The sequence below is a fragment of the Vulpes lagopus genome, chromosome 20 (assembly GCF_018345385.1).
Source record: "Vulpes lagopus strain Blue_001 chromosome 20, ASM1834538v1, whole genome shotgun sequence".
In the NCBI taxonomy this organism is placed as follows: domain Eukaryota; kingdom Metazoa; phylum Chordata; class Mammalia; order Carnivora; family Canidae; genus Vulpes; species Vulpes lagopus.
The window spans coordinates 11,995,239-12,015,271 of NC_054843.1; the positions used below are offsets into that span (position 1 = coordinate 11,995,239).

The following is a 20,033-nucleotide window of genomic DNA, read 5'->3' on the forward strand; positions in this document are numbered from 1 at the left end:
TCCACAGTTTCCTGTCCACCAGGGGGAGCTGTCCAAAGGAACCCCTCCCCACTTCTCCCATCAGGAATCTGTTTCTTCACCTTTTTTTTCTTCTGCTCCCCTGCAATGATTTGAAAGGTAACTCCACGGGATCAAAGGGTTGCTGGGTCAGCTGACTGACCACTTTTGCCACTGGAAGCTCTGCAGCTCTAAATTCTAAATCAGGAATTTGCAAGCTTTTCCTCTCAAGGGCAAGTGAGTACATATTTTAGGCCTTGGGGACCATATTTTATTTACAACATCAGGCAAATGCCTGCTAGGAAAGGCATTTATATTGTGAGCTAGGGAAGGTTTTTATATTTTAAAGTGATTGATAAAAAAAAAAAAGAATAATATGTGACACGTGAAAATGAAATCAAATTAGAAATTTCGGTGTCTCTAAATAAAGCTTTATTGAAACACAGCTACATTCGTTCATGGTGTATTAGCTACGTATGGCTACCTGCGAGCTTCGGTGGCGGAGTTGTGCAGTCACGGCACGAACCACGATGCCTAAAATGTTATCTTGCCCTTAAAGAGAAACTTTGCTGACCCCGTCCTAAACAAAGAGCATTGTTAGTGATTAAAATCCACCGCCAGTGAACACGCAGTGGAAGGATTCAAGCTCGCTGTCCTGTGTATCAATACAATTTTTTTTTAATGGAAGTAGAGGGACCTCCTGTTTACTCATCTGTCATGTGGGATGATGGCACTGTCTCGTGAAGCTGTGTGTGTGGGGAGGGGGAGTGTAGTAAAGGACTTAGTACATGAGAAGCAGCTAGAGCAGTGCCTGGCATTCCAAACACTCAATAAACGGGCATTCTATATTCATGTATAACAATAAATTTAAATAAATAGAGAAAACAAAGACTTCCCTCCCAATTTATTTTGAAATGTGCTGTAAACAGTGTGAAATGTCCCTTTAATAGCTTCTGGCTTCACCAGTATTGGATGACATGACAAATACTCCTTCATAGAAGGTACAAGTGAAACAGAACCAGAGGGGCATTTGGGATCCTTCCCTCTTCACAAAGTGTGGTCGCATCCAGATGCATCTCTTTTTCAATAGAACTGGCCCAAATTTCTTGGGAGTGAAGTGTCCAAACCACTGTTCATCCATATTTCCTGGATGATTTGCTCCCTGCGCTCAATCCTTTCTGCCAGCTCCGCAGCTTCTATGGAACTGTAGACGGGATATGAAGTCCTACAAAACCCAGACAGTTCCCCTGGAAAGTCAGAGTCCGAGGAGTCCTCCTCCCCCTCCTCATCCTCGCTGTCTTCTTCAGCCTTGTCACTTTCTGGCACCAAGGGCTCCCTCGCCAGCTGCAAATCCCTGAGGTCCCTGACGCAGGACACTCTGATGACCAAGGCACACAACGTGAGCGCCAGACCGATGCAGACACTGGACACGAAGAGCAGGGCTGCTCTCTCTGGGTGGGCTGTGGGGGAAAGGACAGGTCAGGAGCTGGGGGGAGCTGTCAGATGTCGCCAATCCAAAGTCCCACAGAAGCAGAGGTCTGCCCGAACCAGCAGCGAATGCAGAATGCCAGTCCCGGGCAGTGTCTTTGAGACCATCCTTATCTATCTGATCCTGTACCCTCATCAGTTTAAAAAAAAAAAAAAGGTTTTGAGCATAGATAGTCAATGTGGGTATGTACATGAGAGGACACATGGCAGGGGGCCTCAGCGGCTGGACCCCCAGAGTGCAAACTGTGATGTGCTACTCACTAGCTGTGTGATTCGGGCCAAGTTATATTTATAACTTGTGCTCCCCTCTGTGTTTCAGTCACCCCACCTGGAAAATGGAGCTAATAACAGCTTCCTGTTATACTGTTAATTCCTGTAACACTCTCTGAACGTTTCCTGACACATAGTAGATGCTCAGTAAACCGTTAGCCATCAGGAGTAAATTGTGAAAAATCAATTTATAGATAAAGTATATATATATATATATATATATATATATACACACATATATTTATGTAATTACTAAAATAGTAGATGTTAGCAAAGCTCTGTTTCTTTTTTTTTTTTTTAAGATTTTATTTATTTACTCATGAGAGACAGACAGAGAGAGAGGCAGAGACACAGGCAGAGGGAGAGGCAGGCTTCCCGCAAAGAGCCTGATGTGGGACTCAATCCCAGAACCCAGGATCACACCCTGAGCCACGTCAACCACTGAGCCACCCAGGCATCCCAAAGCTCCTTTTCTTTAGACTAAAAAATAAATATAAATAAAAGTTCTGGTAGTTTTTCTGACATCCAAATGATGGTATGATAATAATAATAGAAACAATGCAAATTTGTACTACATACTCAGGTCTAAGTCCTTAATAGGTTTAATCCTTATACTAACCCAGCACAGAAAGGACTATGCATTACTCTCCCCATTTTTTAATTATGCACCCCTTAAGGGGTGAGCACTCCCTCTCTGGGAAATAATGATCCAGCATACTCCCTCAAAATATAAAATAGGAGTTGGTGATGCCTGGGTGGCTCAGGGGTTGAGCATCTGGCTTTGGCTCAGGGCATCATCCCGGGGTCCTGGGATCCACATTGGGCTCCCCATGGCATGCCTGCTTCTCCCTCTGCCTGTGTCTCTGCCTCTCTCTCTCTCTGTGTGTGTCTCTCATGAATGCATAAATAAAATATTTAAAAAAGAAAAGGACATAGAAGTCTGAGTTCAAAGGGATGTGTCTTGGGGAGGGGCAGCGAGGTGTGTTTGTAGTGCTACTAATAATGATAGGTTTTTCCTAAGGGTCCAGTATTTTGAAGATCTGGTCAAACACAGCCACGCATCCTCTGCGAGACAAGGAAGGGCTGTTTTCCTTTCTGGGTGAGGAGGAGGAATGAGGATGAGGCTGACATGTGGGAGTAAGTCATTAAGCAACAACACAAAATGATGGGAAGACCAGAGGCTCTGAAGCAACCAGACAGATGTTTCTCCTCTGCCCACAAATCACAGCCTCCGCTGGGAGTGGACTCATCACTCCTGACTTCACTCCCCCTTCTTGTTTCTTTGGATGTCCCCTTCTTCTCCCTGCTGCACCCACCCCACCCGCCCCAAGCCTCCCAGCCTATGTCCTCCCCAATCTCCCCATTCTTGGGGCACCCTACTGTGGGCTTTGGAGGCAGCCACTTCCCTCTCCTCCTATCCCCCAGAAAACCTAAACCTTGAGCCTCATCAACAGCCATGCCTGCGGCATCATCTCTGTAGCACTGTGGGTGGGGAAACTGAGTCCCACCTGTGTTCTTTCCAGCCCCCCACAGTTCAGAACAGGGCCAGCTCCAGAGAGAAAGACTCCCATGATGGTCTAGCTCCCGAGAAACCATCCCCACCCATGTTCCTCCTATCCTCTGAGAAGCTCGGGCATTCCCGCAGCTGTGCAGTGGGCCAACCTGGTCCTCATGCGCCGGGGACAGAGGAGGGCTCAAGATCTGGCTCTGCCCAGACAGGCAGGCTACCTTCTCCTTCTTTCCTCCCTGCTTCCTTTCTTCCTTTCCTGTCTAAGGACTCTAGGTGAACTGAATTAAATCAATCACAATCCTTAGGGTAGGACACATCCTCCTCATCAGTCACTACATGGTCCTCCTACTTTATGTTGGTTTATTAAATGAATAATTTTGAATTCCATTATCGGCACCTCTCGAGCCTTGACAACAGCCTGTCCATTCCCCCTCCCAGCTTCCCTCCGACAAGGTAACTACCCTCTGAATTCCATAGTCATTACCCCCTTGCTTGTGTTTTTATAAGTTTACTGCATCTCTATATATTCCAAAAACATTTATGAAGAGTATATTGTCACAGATCGTGTTTGGGACCTAATGTTTTGGGGTTTTTAACTTAATATGCTGTTGCCTTATACTAGTCCATTGTCCTGACTCTACTGTAGCTTTATTCATTCACTCCCCTGCTGGGGGGGCATCTGGCTTATTGTCAGGTTCCTGCCATGTGGGCGCCGTAGCCAGGACCAGTCCTATAAACGTCCCTCATGTGCACATACAGGTGTTTCTCTTGGGTCCTGACCTAGGATGGAGTTGGGTGACGTTTAAGGGATGTCAGTTTTAGGAAATACGGCCAATGGTTTCCAAAGTGGCTGCAGCGTCAGAGGAATCCTGCAAATCCACATCTCCTTCGAGCACCTGCTAGGAGCAGATTTTAGTTTTTTTCCAGTCTTCTGGGTATAATATCGTATCTCACTAGGGTCTTGAGTTTCATTTCCCCTGATCCTGAATTACACCTCTTCAGGTGTCTACCTCTTCAGATGGTTACGTAGTCTCTCATCTCAGCGTGCTGGCTCATGTCAGGTACCCCCCTTTCTTTGTGTTGGGTTGTTTGCACTTCTCCTCTTACAGAAAGATTCTATATAGTCTCTATATATTCTTAAAAATAACCACTGGACAGTTTATATATTGTGAATATCTCCTGGCAAATGGCTTGAATTTTCATTTTCATTAAGATGCCTTGCGATTGAATAAACTTATCTGAAAACCAGGAATGATACCTCTGCCCTACTCCATTTCCTCCCCACCCCATGCCCCTTTCATGCATCTTCCCACTGTAGCCCCTGCAATTTTTAAAAAAATGCACATTGGACCACATCACCACCCTACTTGACACCACTAAAAGGCTCCCCTCTTCTCATAAGCTAAAAATCAAATCTTGACCATAGCCTACAAAGCTTGCTAGGACCCAACCCCTGCCCTCCTCCCCAAGTTCAACTCCAAAGACATTCCTCCCTCCATTTCTGTTTTCCTGCCACACGGGCCTCTCTCCATTCCTCATGGGAGCCAGATGGCTTCACACCTTGGTTCTTTTGCACGTGCTGTTCCTTCTGCCTGGAATATTCCTTTATCCTCTTTCGTTTGGACCTCTATGCCCCCACCCCCAGGTTGGGCCAGGTCCTCCTGTCAGTAGGTCTCATAGCATCTGGAATGTCACTAAATCCCTGAGCATGTTTTGTCCTTTCTCACCCCATAGAATGAAAACTCCATGAGGGCAGGGGCCCAATTGTCTTGTTCTTGACCAAATCCCCAGCACCCAGTGTAGAGCAGGGATTACACAAACACCTGCCGAGTGCATGGAAGGAGGGGTTGTGGATCTAAAGTCCGAGGCTTGGTACCTTGTGGGTGGAGATTCCATAATGTCCATTAGCTTTCTTCCTCTCTCCCTCTGCTCCTGGGAAGTAAGAGTCTGGATTCTATTGCATGGAGAGCTTCTCATGTATCAGATTCTAGGTGCCTCCTGGCTCAGGTATGCCTCCTGCCAAGAGATCGATCTCTAGGCCACGTCTACACCATGAGAGCCAGTGATCAAAGATGAAGAACACGGCAACTCTTAGCAAAGCCCATTGGAGCAAGGCTTCCCAGTCATCTGAACTCAACTCATTTGAAGCCACAGAATCACCAGGTCTTAGTTTGATAGAAAATTAAGGTGAGGGGCCTGACCCTCCTGAGGCAGCCGTGTCACTTGTCCAAAGCCACCATGGGGCTGGGACCTCAAGCTCGTGCTCAGGCTCTCTCCACAGCCCCCCTGCTTTACACTGGGGGCACATCATCTGTTTTTCCAGAATCAATTGGACCACTTTAGGCTTTCCTAACCCCTTTCCTATCATGTATTCCAGAAAGATAGAATCTTAAACAGAATTCCAGAAAGACAGAATCTTAAACAGAATCTTAAACTATGCTATCTATAGTGTTTTCACTCCAGCCTCAGCTGGTTCATCACAGGGTTACTTGAACAACTTTAATTTCATCAGCCGTAGTAAGCTCACAGGAACCTCTCTAAATGGAGGCCTGTGGCCTTGAAGGCTCCTTGACCCTTAGATCTCTGGTCTGGAGCCAACATGAGCTCCAGCTCCAACTTACTGTGTCCAAATAAGACACCGAGAGGCCAGGGCCAGGGTTCCACCTCCGGGGGCCCTGCTACTATTGGGGGAAAGCACAAAGTAGACTGGGCACTGGTCTGACAGTGCTGATGGATGTGATCATAACTTTCTGTCACAGAACCAGAGATTAGAGACCGTGGGAACACATCAGAATCCACACCTATGTGACAAGGCGGTGCTGATTTCCAATCATCCTCCCTGACAGGGGATCATGTAACTCTGACTTTGGAATGTGTTATTATGCTTCTATTTCAATGTGGGTTTGTCTGGTGGCCTAGAATTCCTTTCATATAAAACAACGATGCCTCCGCATCTCAGGAGAAGCTCTGCTTTCTGACCCATGACCCCAGCTACCCTAGTTACCCCAGGTAACCCGTGCACCCAGACAGTCCACAGCAAGCTCTCCCAGGGGGCCAAAGACAGCACTACAGGCAAGTGACAGAAACATTAGGACACCAAAGTCATGCTTGCAGGTAGATGTGGGCTAAACACACAGAGCAAGCAGATGTCAGTGAAATACTTATTAGGTGGAGAGAGTCAGGTTCTGAGCAAGATTGTCCAAATAAGGCTCCTTAAGCACAGTCTGCTAGGGTCTGATAGCTGAGCCAGCTAACAAGCTGCCTTCCCCAAACCCAACACACACACACACACACACACACACACACACTCTCTCTCTCTCTCTCTCTCCTTTCTGTTTCTCTAATTTCAGAATCTTTCTATGGGCTCCTTCAAACCCATGATCTAGATTCTAGAAGGATCAAGGTCTACATGGTTAGGATAAGGGTAAAGTTCAAACATGGCTAAAACAATGCCTCACTATTGGGGACAGCTTTACAGGTCACTGAAATGGCCAAAAGAGAAATCTGGGTGTCAGAGACCCCTGGACATTCTCACGTCCATTTTGCCAACCCCTGTGTTCTAAAATCCTGGGACAAGCTCCTTGCTTCGTTTTGGTTTCCACTCCACTTGTCCCCCATGTGTATGTGACAGTGCCAATATGTCAAAGCCACTTGCAGCCTGACCTGGGGAAATGTCCTTTTGGATTCCCCCAATCTACTGAATATGAAGCTGATTTTTCCAGAACCTGCCCTGCTCACTCTCAGCTCCAGCTGCTCCTGGTGGTGGCTTCTTCTTCAGACAAGCCTCCTCCTCATGCCTTTTGGGGATGGATGTGCCTAATCAATCCTCAATAAAACCAAGTAACAGGCTATGAAGTCCTTGCATTTCTTTGACTACCTATAAATAGCAAACACGGGGTGATAATAAGATGCAGGACAGCTCATGACACCACATGAAAATTCATCACCTACTCATCTATTAGCTACCAACTGGGCATGCATCCTGTGTCCGCCTGTCCTGGGCCCTGGGTGTGACAAATAACTAAGGAACAAACATTTTCCCTTAAGATGTTAATGTCTAGCAGAGAGATGGGTGCTAATGAATAACTCCTTCGTATGATTTCTGGGAGTAATGAGTGTGCAAAAGGACAGCCAAGGATGGAAGGGAGTAATTCAGATGACGTCCATCCCTCAAGATCCGGAAGGGCATCCTTTGTCAGAGAAACCAGAGCAGGGGTCTTGGATCTGCTGAGTCTGAATCGTGGCCCGGCTGGCATCCACACTGTGGCCTCAGGCAAATGGCTCAACTCCTAGGACCCTCAGCTTCTCTATGTGCAGAATGGGAGAACAGAGTCCTCTTGCTCAGGGTCTTTGCTATGGACTAGATTGCATCCCCCCAAATTCATATGTTGAAGGCTTACCCCCCCAACATATTTGGAGATAGGCCCTATATGGAGGTAATTCAGGTTAAGTGAGGTCATTAAGGGGGGGTCCCTGATCCAGCAGGATCAGTGTCTTTATAAGAAGGGATGCTGGATGGGACGCCTGGGTGGCTCAGCAGTTAAGCATCTGCCTTTGGCTCAAGGCGTGATCCTAGGGCCCTGGGATCGAGTCCCACATCAGGCTCCCCGCATGGAGCCTTCTTCTCCCTCTGCCTGTGTCTCTGCCTCTCTCTCTCTCTCTGTGTGTGTCTCTCATGAATAAATAATTTTTCAAAAGAAAAGAAGGGATGCCAGAGAGCATTCTTTCTCTCCCTATTTCCCTCTCCTTCCTTTCTTCCCTCCTTCCGTCCTTCTCTCTTCCTCTCTCTCCCTTCCTCCTTTAATCTCTCTTTCCCCCTCCTCTGTCTCTGTCTCTCTATTTCTCTTTCTCCCTCTCAGATGAGAAGGCAGCTGTCTAGAAACCAGGAAGAGAACTCTCATCAGAAACTGACTCTGCTGGTACCTTGATTTCTAGCCTCCAGAACGGTGAGAAAATGAATTTCTGCTGCTGAAGCTGCCAGCCTACAGTGTCTTGTCATGGCGGCCCAAGCTGACCAACCCAGTTGTCAAGAAGAACTGATGAGGCCCAGCATGGCCACAGCTCAATGAGCAAATTCATCTTTGCTTCTGGTTAATCATTATTCCCTGGAGGATGTTCATGATGCTTCTCCTCCAGGGGGCAATCCAGGGACTTTGAAAATATGGGGTTATTTTCGACAATAAAAATCCTTACATCTCTGAACTCTGACAAGGGTGGCACAGAGCTCTTGGGCCTCCACTGCTGGGTGACCAGGATATTCATGGGGTCCAGAGTGGGGAGCCCTGTTAGAAAGAGTGGTGGGCTGGGAGATGCAGAGCCTGCCAGAGAGCAGGTGTGGGGGAACCAGAAGAACAGAACATTAACAATGGTTATGTTTAAGCCTTGAGATGAGGGGGGAGTTCTATTTCTTGCCTCCTTCCTGTGTTTTCTACCTCTAGCACACTCCACTTTTATACATAAGGAAGGGAAAGACCTCATGCATGTTATCAGGAACAGCAACAAATGGAAGTGTGCTTGAAGTGATTTGAAGGGTTCTCCCTTCAAATTTTTAGATTTTTAGAGGAAGCCAACAACGACACCACACTCAGGAAGACTATGGATGCGGGAAGACAATGGAAGCGTAGAGGATCCCAAGACTTTCGATCTGTGTTGGGCTGTTTCCTTACACCTTTATTTTCCTCTGAGGAAGGCCCTGGCACGTCATGAACAGTAATGCCATAATGCAGTATATTAGCACCAATCTAACCAAAGGCCTCAGAGGTTTTGGCCTCCCTGAACTGAGTCAGGCGTGCATTGCCAAAACTTGCAGAGTCGACACTTCAAAAATCCGGTCTATGCTAAGGTGAGCAGACAGGGCAGGTGAGGAAAGATGGTAGGTGCCATCCCCTCACTGACGAGCAGTTCTGGCCCTGCAGGTAAGGAGGGCTGCGTCTGATTGATCCTTGGGGGGAGGATTATCAGGGAAAACTTGGCAACTGTGAGAAGTAATGCTGGTGACTCAGGAGGGGACGCTGCCTTCGCAGAGCATGACCCATTTTGTTTACTAAGTGATCTTTTAACTCCATTTTCTTCCAGCCAAGGGTGGGATTCAATAATCCTCTGCCTTTCCCAAATTTTGAGAGCTGGGGAATGCATTCCTCGGGTTCCTACTTTTCAAAGCAGAAAATATTCATGGAACCCAACTCCTGGGCGTGTGACTTTATCTGTTTGCCTCCTCCCCATGTGTGTTCTCTCGTGCGTAGCCTGGCTGGAACTGTATCTGAGTCCAGGCCTCTGTGTCCCCAGATCTTAGCAAGCCCCCAGCTGCTGAGTCAAACTTAAAGTCATTTTTCTTCAGCTGTTATAATTAAGCATCACATCTGTTAGTAAGACCTTAGTAAAGCCGTTAGCATTCTAGGAAGCTTCAATCCATTGACCTACCTCTAATGTAAGCAAATGCTGCCAGAGAATTGCTAACAATAACTCCATCTTTCCTCAGAAGCGTCGGTTCCCTTGGGTCAAAGTTTATACCTGTTTCATAACAAAACGCAAAACCGATTAATGACAACTATTCACAGTATGCCTTCTGCTCCCAGCCCAGGACTGCCATAATAAATAAAAAGTCATAGAAATCAAATAAATGGGCCTCTGACTGAATTACAGAAGGCTAAGCCAGGAAAAGCACTTAGTCAATAGTCTCTGAAAATATTAAATGATACCAGGGATTTAGAATTTCTAAAACGTGCTGGTTCCAACTTCAAGGGCCTACTACAGAAGGGGACAAATGGATTTTCCCATCCTAAGAGCAATAGGCTCATGATACCTCTGCGAGGCATGATAATGGTTTACCTAATCACAGAGCTTCTGTGTGTGCTATTGACCATCGATGAGATGGGAGGGGACATTATGGAGGGAGATTGTGCAGGGCTACTTTTTTGGAAATAACAGCAAAATGCAGGGCAGGTCTGGTTTCAGATGCCTGGTTACACTGCTGTGCTAGAGCTCAGTGAGCTCCTGATGGGCAGCCTGAGAGTTCTGGGGGCCCCATAGGATGTCAGGCAGGTCTAAGAAAACGTGGCCCAGAGCTCTTGGGCCTCCACTGCTGGGGGACCAGGATATTCATGGGGTCGAGGGGGGAACCCTGTTAGAAAGAGCAGCAGGGCTGGGAGATGCAGAGCCTGGCAGAGAGCAGGCTTGGGGGGAACCAGAAGAACAGAGCATTAACAATAGTTATCGTCAAGCTTTGAGATGAGGGGCGAGATCTATTTCTTGCTGCTTTCTTATTTTCCACGTCAAGAATATTTAATCTTATACTTAGGGCCCAAAGACCTCAAGTATGTAATAAAAGTAACATAAAACAACCTCTGAACACACTAAGTGCAGTATCTTAGATGTTCTACAGAAACCTTGGAATTTCCATCAGGAGCCCCAAGGGTCTGAATTCCATTCTAGATTTGATTTAAAAAAAAAAAAAAACCACACACTAACACACCAAAATGTTCATCCCCCTCCTATTCACAAGAGCCCAGTGAAAACCGAGGGTGGAGGTGGCATGTGTTTGGAGGCCCTCAGGTCCAGCCTGGGTCTGGCTCACCCAGGTTCCCGGTGGAGTCATCTTTCCAACAAGATCATCATATAATCCAGGAGCCCCAAATCTGTTTCTGAGCAGATCTCCTTTTCCAAGTGATATTTTGTTTAAGAAATCAGAGGGGAATGGAAGGAGGATTTATTCCACTTATAATTTGAAAAACAACACAGTCGGCCACCATTTGCAACCGATCGCCACAGCACTGCCATTGTCGGAGCTGGTAACTCCAGCTCACCTCCTGACATCCCCTTTCATTCCAACCACTGGGCACCCGACTATGGTCACGTGGGGCTGTTTACCTTTACTTAAAGAGAAATGCTGGTAGTAAGCCATAAAAATTACCATATTCACCATCTTTCTGCTTCAAAGAAGGTTTTAGATTAACAATGGATGGATCGATCGCTGTGAGTATGTTCTTGGGAACTAAAAACCAAAAGAGAAATATTTTAAATACATTGTACATTATATATATATATATTATATAAATAAAGATTTTATTTACTTATTCATGAGAAACACAGAGAGAGAGGCAAAGACATAGGCAAAGGAAGAAGCAGGCATCCCATGGGAAGCCTGATTCAGGACTTGATTCCAGGACCCCAGAATCACGCCCTGAGCCAAAGGCAGCTGCTCAACCACTGAGCCACCCAGGTGCCCCTTAACATATTTTTTAAAGTGCAATGAAGATAAGATTTTTTAAAAATCCATTTCAAATCAGTACGTAAATTACTCACTCTGCTTGTCAGATACACTCACACACACATATATGAATGGTACCTCTGTGAGCATCAAATGTCCCAGAAAGGTAAAATTTTGGAGACCAAGTAAACAAGATACGGTATATCTACCCAATAGAATAATTAGCAATAACAAAGAACAAAGTCCTAGCACCTGCTACAACATGGATGAACCTCAAAAACATTATGCTCAGTGAAAGGAGCCAGACACAAAAGACCATACGTGGTGTGATCCCATTAATATGAAATATGCAAAACAGGTAAATGCATAGAGACAGAATATAAGTTAGTGCTTCCCTAGAGTCAGGGGTGGAGATGGGGAATGACTGCACATGGGTGTCAGAGAACTTTGGGGATTACGGATGGGTTTTACAATTAAGTGGCCGTCGTGCAGCTAGCTCTGTAAATTTGCTAGAACTCGACTGTTTTTGCTAAATATGGGTGAACCTTAGGACATGTAAATCACAGCTCAAATAACACTATTAACTTTAGGGGCGCCTGGGTGGCTCATTCGGTTGAGTGTCTGACTCTTGGTTTCAGCTCAGGTCATGATCTCAGGGTCATGAGATCGAGTCCTGCATGCGGCTCTGCGCTCAGCGCGGAGTAGGCCCCCACCACACTCCCAAGCTCTCTCTCGCTCTCTCTAAATAACATTTAAAAAAAACAACAACACTGTAACTCTGAGCATAAACTTCCCTGAGATACAGTGAAACAAAATGACTGTAACCAACTGAGGATCCACTGCAGACATTTCCTGGATCCAACTTTGCTTTGCACCCACAGCTCTGAGTCCTCACTTCCTTAATGGGCCTGAAGAGAATTCCAGGGCTGCGTGCAAGAATGATGCTCTAAGTATTTTAAGAGCAACAGAAAGAAGAGAAGAGGGCAGAGTAAAAGACACTTTGGGGAGATGGGTAAAGATTCTAGCAAACGGACCTAAAGAATAAGCCATCTCATCTCAAGATGCCCCTGGTAAAGTGGACAGGATGGTAGCAGGCGGAGGGCAAAGCAAGAATTCTGAAGGGGGATCCCTGGGGGGGCTCAGCGGTTTAGGGCCTACCTTCAGCCCAGGGCATGATCCTGGGGTCCCGGGATCGAGTCCCACATCGGGGTTCCTGCATGGAGCCTGCTTCTCCCTCTGCCTGTGTCTCTGCCTGCCTGTGTGTGTGTGTGTGTGTGTGTGTGTGTGTGTGTGTGTGTCATGAATAAATAAATAAAATCTTAAAAAAAAAAAAAAAGGGATCCCTGGGTGGCTCAGCAGTTTGGCGCCTGCCTTTGGCCCAGAGCGCGATTCTGGAGTCCCGGGATGGAGTCCCGTGTTGGGCTCCCTGCATGGAGCCTGCTTCTCCCCCTGCCTGTGTCTCTGCCTCTCTCTCTCTCTATATATATATATATATCTATCATGACTAAATAAATAAATCTTAAAAAAAAAAAAAGAATTCTGAAGGCGAAGCGCACCACAGCCAGACAGGAGAAGGGGTAGGAAACCAAATATTTTTGCTGCAGAATATCATTTATTTTTGTTTGTTCTTTAGCCCAGCTGGTATCTGGAGAAGTGGCAACAGGAAACAGTGAGCCAACACACCTCGCAAGTTCAGCTGAACTGAATTTTTTAAAAGAGCTGATAAGACACCTTCTGCAGCAAGAAAACCTCATTTCCTTTTTCAAACTAAATTCTTTCGGGGGTGTCCCAGGATCAATAACCAGAGAGCATTCCTAAATGGTGCACCTGCCATGCGCGGAGACCCTGGCGCCTTCGTGCCCATTGGCAGGGAGAGTCACACGCAGGGCTGTAAGGTGATGGTGATGGGCGGGGTGGAAGCTGTCCAGGGACCCCGAGGGACACCCTCGGCTGAGCCCAGCACATCACTGATTCTGGGACCAGGGCAGCACCCCCAGAGAGCTGAAATCGTGTTGCCACAAAATGCTTTCTGATGAAGCAGCCTCTTGGTCATTCTGCACCCCGAGAAGGACGTCCCTGATTCCTCGGCAGGAGCAAGCCCTCCCGCCAGGGTGGCACCGCTTTCACACCTGTCCCCTCGCTTGTTGTCAGGATGCAGCCTGCACCGGCTGGGCTCGCTGCAGATGCCAGAGGCCTTGTGGTCTGGGAAAGAGGAAGAGCTCAGAGAGGAAGGACAGTGTAGACGAGCTTTGCAGAATAACCAGGCCCTTATCAGACATCCCATTGCCGGGTGGGACGCGGGGCCGTCAGCAAACGGCCCTGCTTGGGGGAGAATCTCTAAGAACTTGAAAATCTCTAAGAACTTGAAATCTCTAAGAACTTGACAGGTGTCAACGCACCTGTCAGATTCCTCCATCTCCTTGTTTCAAGGATGAAGATGGGGCTGGGGCGCAATTTACTACCACCCCTCAGACCTGCCTCTTTCCATTTTTATTTTTTATTTATTTTTTATTTTTTTATTTTCTCCATTTTTAGATGCGTTTGTAAAAGACCAGGGAACCATTATTCAGGAGCTCTCAATACGTCGGGCCCCGGGCTCACGCTTAAACAGGACATTTTGTGCAGTGTCCACGGGGCCCCTGTGAAGCTGTGTAGCGTCCCGATGACAAAGTGATTTCCACTCGGAAATCTATCCCTGCGAGTCTGTTTAGGTAAAACCAGAGGTGATTCGCTGAATTGTGGCAAGGCACCCACCTCGACTTCTTTTCTTTTCTACTCCCCCCCCCCCCATATAAATCTTCTGTGCCAAGCGTGGGTCCAGTGCAAATGTTAAGAAAAAAGTTTCCACAGGTTGAACGTAGCGCCCCGAAGGATTCTTCGTGTCAGAGACAAGCACGATGTCTCTGCTTGACTTCCCCTCCTTTTCAGGAGGAGCCCAGACTGCATGAGCACCTGCAAATCCTGGCACATCCCCATCCTGCCTGTCCTCAATTCTAGCACCTCCTATCTCAGTGCCCTCACACCCTGGCACCGCATCCCTCTTGTCTCCCAAATTCTGTTACTACATCCCTCTTCTCCCCAAATCCTGGCACCCATTCCCCTTGCCCCCAAATCCTGGCACCTGTTCCCCTTGGCCCTAAATCTTGGGACCACCATCCTTCCTATCTGCCAATCCTGGCCCCCACTTGCCTGCCCCCTCTCTTGGGAGGAGCTGGGAGGCCCTAGGCTGAGGTCCACGTGTTTCTGTGCCTCTCAGGAGTGACCAGGGTGGGGATGCTGGCCGTGCCTCTGTCTTGGTGACCCTGGAGTACTAGCAGCTGTGGACACGGAGACGAGCCCTCCCTGCAGATGTGAGGGGCAGAGCTGAGTTTTCCAGGTCTGGCTTATCCTATTAGGAGGAAAGTCTGAAGCCAGCATGACCAAGAAGTGAGGCTCGTGGTTAAGCTTGGAGGGAACACACACAGAGAGGGGACCTCATTTAGCAAACTGCTGAAGAGGAGCAGTGCAGTGATGCATCCCAGCCGGGTCGGTGTGCCCTGCGCTGAGCGGTCTGACATTTGCCAGACGTGCAGCCTGCAGTGGGAAGAGCAAGAGGCCCACAGCCTGAATCACACCCCAGGGCTCCGCAGAGATGCGGAAATCCTCTGCCCTGCCTAAGCACCTGGTGGGAGAGAGAGCCAGGATTAAATAAAGCTCTATAAAATAGGGAGGAGGGCTTTTTAACTTTTTTTTTAAAAAAGAATTTATTTATTTATTTATTCATGAGAGACACAAAGAGAGAGAGAGGCAGAGACAGAGGCAGAGGGAGAAGCAGGCTCCATGCAGCAAGCCCAATGCGGGACTCGATCCTGGGACTCCAGGATCATGCCCTGGGCCAAAGGCAGGCACCAAACTGCTGAGCCACCCACGGATCCCCCGGAGTGTTTTTTCAAAATGCAAACTGATTATGTCCCCTGAGACCACTTGTCCAGGGCTCTCCACCGCCCTTGGCTAAAAGCCTAGCCTGCCCTCCCCTCCCCCTGCCTTCACTTTGCTGACTCCCACCCACGTGGTCTCACTTGCTTCTAATGCCACCTCCTGCAGGAAGCCCTCCTGGTCCCCCAAGTCCCCAGAGCAGAGATCATACTGCCCACTGTAATTTCCCCTGCCCCCCCACCATAAGGCGCAATCAGGGAACTGTGGGTGAGGCATCCCTGCCCCACTGCCTGGGTCATACTAGAGATGGATGGCATGTGTTTCTATAGAAATGAGGACTAGGGCAGCCCAGGTGGCTCAGCGGTTTAGGGCCGCCTTCAGCCCAGGGTGTGATCCTGGAGACCCAGGATTGAGTCCCACGTCAGGCTCCCTGCATGGAGCCTGCTTCTCCCTCTCTCTGTCTCTTATGGATAAATAAGTAAAATTAAAAAAAAAAAAAAAAAAAAAGGACCTAGAGCTTGACGTTCAGTACTTGTTCCTAATGCACCTCTGCCCCCCCCCCTTGGAGTGGGGTGTCCTCTCCCCTGTGTGGACATAGGGGAACAGCAAATCTGGGTAGAACAGCAAATCTGGACCAGCTGCTGGAGTTAGAAGCAGGGTATTGGAGTAGACATCTATGGGGTGGTTCTTCCCTGACCCTCTTACGTAGGAGCATCTTGACTTGGGTAGAGGTTTGGTTGGGGCCCTCTCTAGGAAGCCATGTCACATGGTCTCTGGCCAGGACAGATCAAAAAGAGGGGGGCTTACCTGACCCAGCCCAGCCAATTAAATATCTTTCTGGTAGAAATTTGGAATTAAGATGGTCAGACTGCACGTCTCCATGACTGTTAGAAATGGGACATATGAGGGGGTGGCCATGTGCCATCCAGCTCAGGCTCACAGGGATGCTGTGTGCAGGAGAGTGAGAAAGAGAGAGAGAGAGAGAGAGAGAGAATAAGGAAGCAGAAGAGCCATGAGAGCAGAGATGCCAGAGGTTTGCCATGACCTTGGAGCTTCGGGTGTCAGCCCTTCCCTGAGGACTTGCTGCCCTGTCCTGGCTTCCATGGCCTTCCTGCCACCTGTTACCCACCCATTTAACACCCTTTTGACTTAAACCAGCTCAAATTGGTTTCTTCACTTACAGCCAAAGAGTGCTAACTAGGGCAGATTCACTCAGAAACTATTGACATCCTCGGTCTTCCACATCGGGTGGGAGAAATTTTTTAAAAATGTAAAACCCCGCATTCCCATTTGGTGACCTAGAAAATATTCAGACATTGCAAATCGCGTTTTAATGATTCAGGTTACACAGTGAAGAGCCATCTGGCTGGGGGTGAAGGAGAGTATAGTTTCAAAACATCAACCACTTAGAAGGTGATTAGGAAGTGTCTACTTGGGCACCTGGGTCGCTCAGTGTTTGAGCGTCTGCCTTCAGCTCAGGTTGTGATCCCAGGGTCCTGGGATCGAGTCCTACATCGGGCTCCCTGCAGGGAGCCTGCTTTTCTCTCTGTCTGTGTCTCTGCCTCTCTCTGTGTCTCTCACGAATAAATAAATAAAAGTAAAAAAAAAAAAAAAGTCCAGTCACCACGGTGGGCTGATTTTTCCACCGCAAGCCCTCCACTTGCACCTCCACTCAGGACCCCACAAGACTGGGTCCTGGCCATTCTGGGGCTACTTTGTGCCACCTTGACCTCACCAGCTCTGCACTTCTCTACCTACTCCATGCCTCAATGGCTGCCCAGACCTACCTGCCAGATTTACCTGTGTGTTTGTTTAGCATCCATCTCTCGCCCTCAACTGATAATTCCAAGGACAAGGACCATGCCTTTTTTTTCCCTAACTACCCAGTTCTTGGCACTGATGCCACTTGGACACAGAGCACCTGCCCACAGCATGCTGAATGAATGAATGAGGGAGAAGAAGCATGAACTGAAGCAGGACCTCTAGGCCCTGAGAGCCCACCCTCTCTCAGCTAAGAAGAGCCCCAGGGGCACCTGGGTGGCTCAGTGGTTGAGCATCTGCCTTTGGCTCAGGTCGTGATCCTGGGGTCCTGGGATCTAGTTCCACATCGGGCTCCCCACAGGGAACCTGCTTTTTCCCCTCTGCCTGTGCCTCTGCCTCTTTCTGTGTCTCTCATGAATAAATAAATAAAATCTTTTTTAAAAAGAAAAATAGGGCAGCCCGGGTGGCTCAGCAGTTTAGCATCGCCTTCAGCCCAGGGCCTGATCCTGGAGACCCAGGATCGAGTCCCACATCAGGCTCCCTGCATGGAGCTTTCTTCTCCCTCTGCCTCTCTCTCTCTCTCTCTCCCTCTGCCTCTCTCTCTCTCTCTCTTTGTCTCTCTCTCTCTCTCTCCCTGTGTGTCTCATGAATAAATAAATAAAATCCTTAAAAAAAAAAAAAGAGCCCCAGTCCTAGGGGCTGTCCCCTCATTCTTGCAGGAACACCAGGAAATTCACCTCTTTGCAGGCTACACTCCAACACTCAGCTGGGGAGGTTGGATGTTACTAGAACTTCAGAGTGATCTGTGTGGCTTCTCGTGGGAACCCCAGCCAGAATACGCTCGATGCTGCCCAGAGCTGCTTGGGCATGGGAGCAGGAAGGAAGTCCAAGAAGGAAAGTAAAACCACACTTCCTGCAGTGCCAGAATAGGTGCTATTATTTTGGAAATGCATTTTTGCAGCCCCCTTTGTTGTACCGGTTACAGCCCTGATATCACAGAGGACAACATTTTTAGCTCAGGATATAAAAGGCTGGGGGTGCATCAGTATATTATTAGACCACAAAAAGGAAGGAAGTACTGACACAAGCGACAGCATGGATGTACCTCGGAAACACTACGTAAAGAAGCGCCGGCCCCCAAAAACCACATACTGCATGATTCCACTTCTATGAGCTGTTTAAGAGGCAAATCCTAAAGCCTGAGGGCATACTGATGGTTGCCTGGAGTGGGGAGGTGGAAGTGGACGGATGCCGACAGCTACAGTGCGTGAGATTTATTTGGGGGATGATGAGAATGTTCTTAAGTTAACTGCGGTGATGGGGGCACATCCTGTGAATGAAATTAAATTCTGGAATCCAATTCTAAAACCTTTGATTTGTGTGCTGTAACAGGTGCACCGGGTGACCTGTGAATTACATCTCAATCAAGCTGCTACCAAAAGAAAAAAATGGGGATATCTGGGAGGAGGAGCGGTTTCCACGAGCACAGACATCAGGTTTTTTTTTTGTTTTTTTTTTTTAGATATGGTTCTCTTTGTTCTCCTTTTGCTCCTACGATCATTTCAATATCAACGGTCCACATGTCAGGCCCACCAACCAGAAATCCACGGTACCCTCAACTAATTAGTGCCAACTCACTTTTAGGTAGCTCTCTAAACTTGGGCTCTAATGAACCAGGCATTTCATTTTCTTGTTTGAAGACACTGGGAGAACCAAGTCATGCTGTCGTGTAACATTTTTAATTGTTTTCGGGTGAGCATTTGATCCGTTGACTCACTGCTGTGGGTATGCAGATAAAATGGTTGTTGGCAGCAGAGAGAGTTAGTCATTTAGAGCCTCAAACCAAGGCTGCAAGGTTAACCAGGAGCCATACAACACTTCTGTGAGCTTGAATAACACGCCCTGTAAATTTCAGAGCCTCCTAAGCACCCAGATTAAAATCACTCTTCTCTCATTTGCTTGTTCTTTTTTTTTTTTTTTTTAAGATTTTTTAATTTATTCAGAAGAGACATAGAGAGAGAGAGAGGCAGAGGGAGAAGCAGGCTCCATGCAGGGAGCCCGACACGGGACTCGATTCTGGGTCTTCAGGATCAGGCCCTGGGCCGAAGGCGGCGCTAAACCACTGAGCCACCCGGGCTGCCCCTGCTTATTATTTTCCTACTCTTCCCATTTGCTGCCAACCTGATGGCTAAAAGACCTTTTAAGACAAATTTTGACTGAAGAACTCGCATTGCTTATCTAATGTGAACCCCGTACACAGAAATAAAGGATTTTAAAAGGTACTGTTGGATACTGTGTAAGACAAACACAGTTTCAGGAGTAGCATCGTTTGGTTTGTCGCATTAAAATGCCTTTTGTTCCCATGATCATCACCTCCCAAAGAGGCAACGAACTTCGAGCAGTTTCTTACCACAGGCATAGGTGACAGTGAGGTATTTTTTCACTCCTGGCAGACAGGGGCTCCCGAAATGGTGATTGTTGACCATGATTTTGCATCTCTGCTTCCCATAGCACCTCCTGGATAATACTTGCAAAGCCGAATAAGACAAGCAGTCTGAAAGGCAGGGAACGTCAACAAGAAATTTTATGTTGCATCCGTATCTGGCTACCGTGTAGCTTATGCTACTTTACGTAAGTAACAACACTAGGCTGGATTTCAGAGCTCATGGAGATAGTTTCTGGGATCATTTTCTGTCTCATTAAAATACTCGAGATGCTTTATCATATGGGCTAAGTACCATACAGGCAGAGTGGGCCTCCTGACATGTGCTAGGACAGCCCTGAGCTTATTATGCTGACGCCCTGCTGTCACCATCTGGAAATTCTCACATATCTTTGAGCAAGGGGTCCTACATTTTCATTCTCCATCAAGCCCCGCAAATTATA

At 47.6% G+C, this 20,033-nt stretch overlaps 1 protein-coding gene across 8 annotated transcripts in view; it reads right to left on the reverse strand.

The window, feature by feature from the left end:
* Nucleotides 1–412: 412 nt before the first annotated feature.
* Nucleotides 413–20,033, reverse strand: part of EVA1C (eva-1 homolog C) — an 83,667-nt gene continuing 64,046 nt past the window's right edge. For 5 of the 8 annotated variants that reach the window (XM_041735199.1, XM_041735194.1, XM_041735193.1 and 2 more), the window contains 4 exons: nt 19,558–19,701; nt 11,175–11,255; nt 9,686–9,775; nt 413–1,457 (listed from right to left, as the gene is read on the reverse strand). In XM_041735199.1, the coding sequence (XP_041591133.1) occupies nt 1,081–1,457; nt 9,686–9,775; nt 11,175–11,255; nt 19,558–19,701 (692 nt within the window). In that variant the 3' untranslated portion in view covers nt 413–1,080. The remainder of the gene's footprint in view (nt 1,458–9,685; nt 9,776–11,174; nt 11,256–19,557; nt 19,702–20,033) is intronic. The other 3 variants (XM_041735197.1, XM_041735195.1, XM_041735198.1) reach the window with 2 other exon arrangements.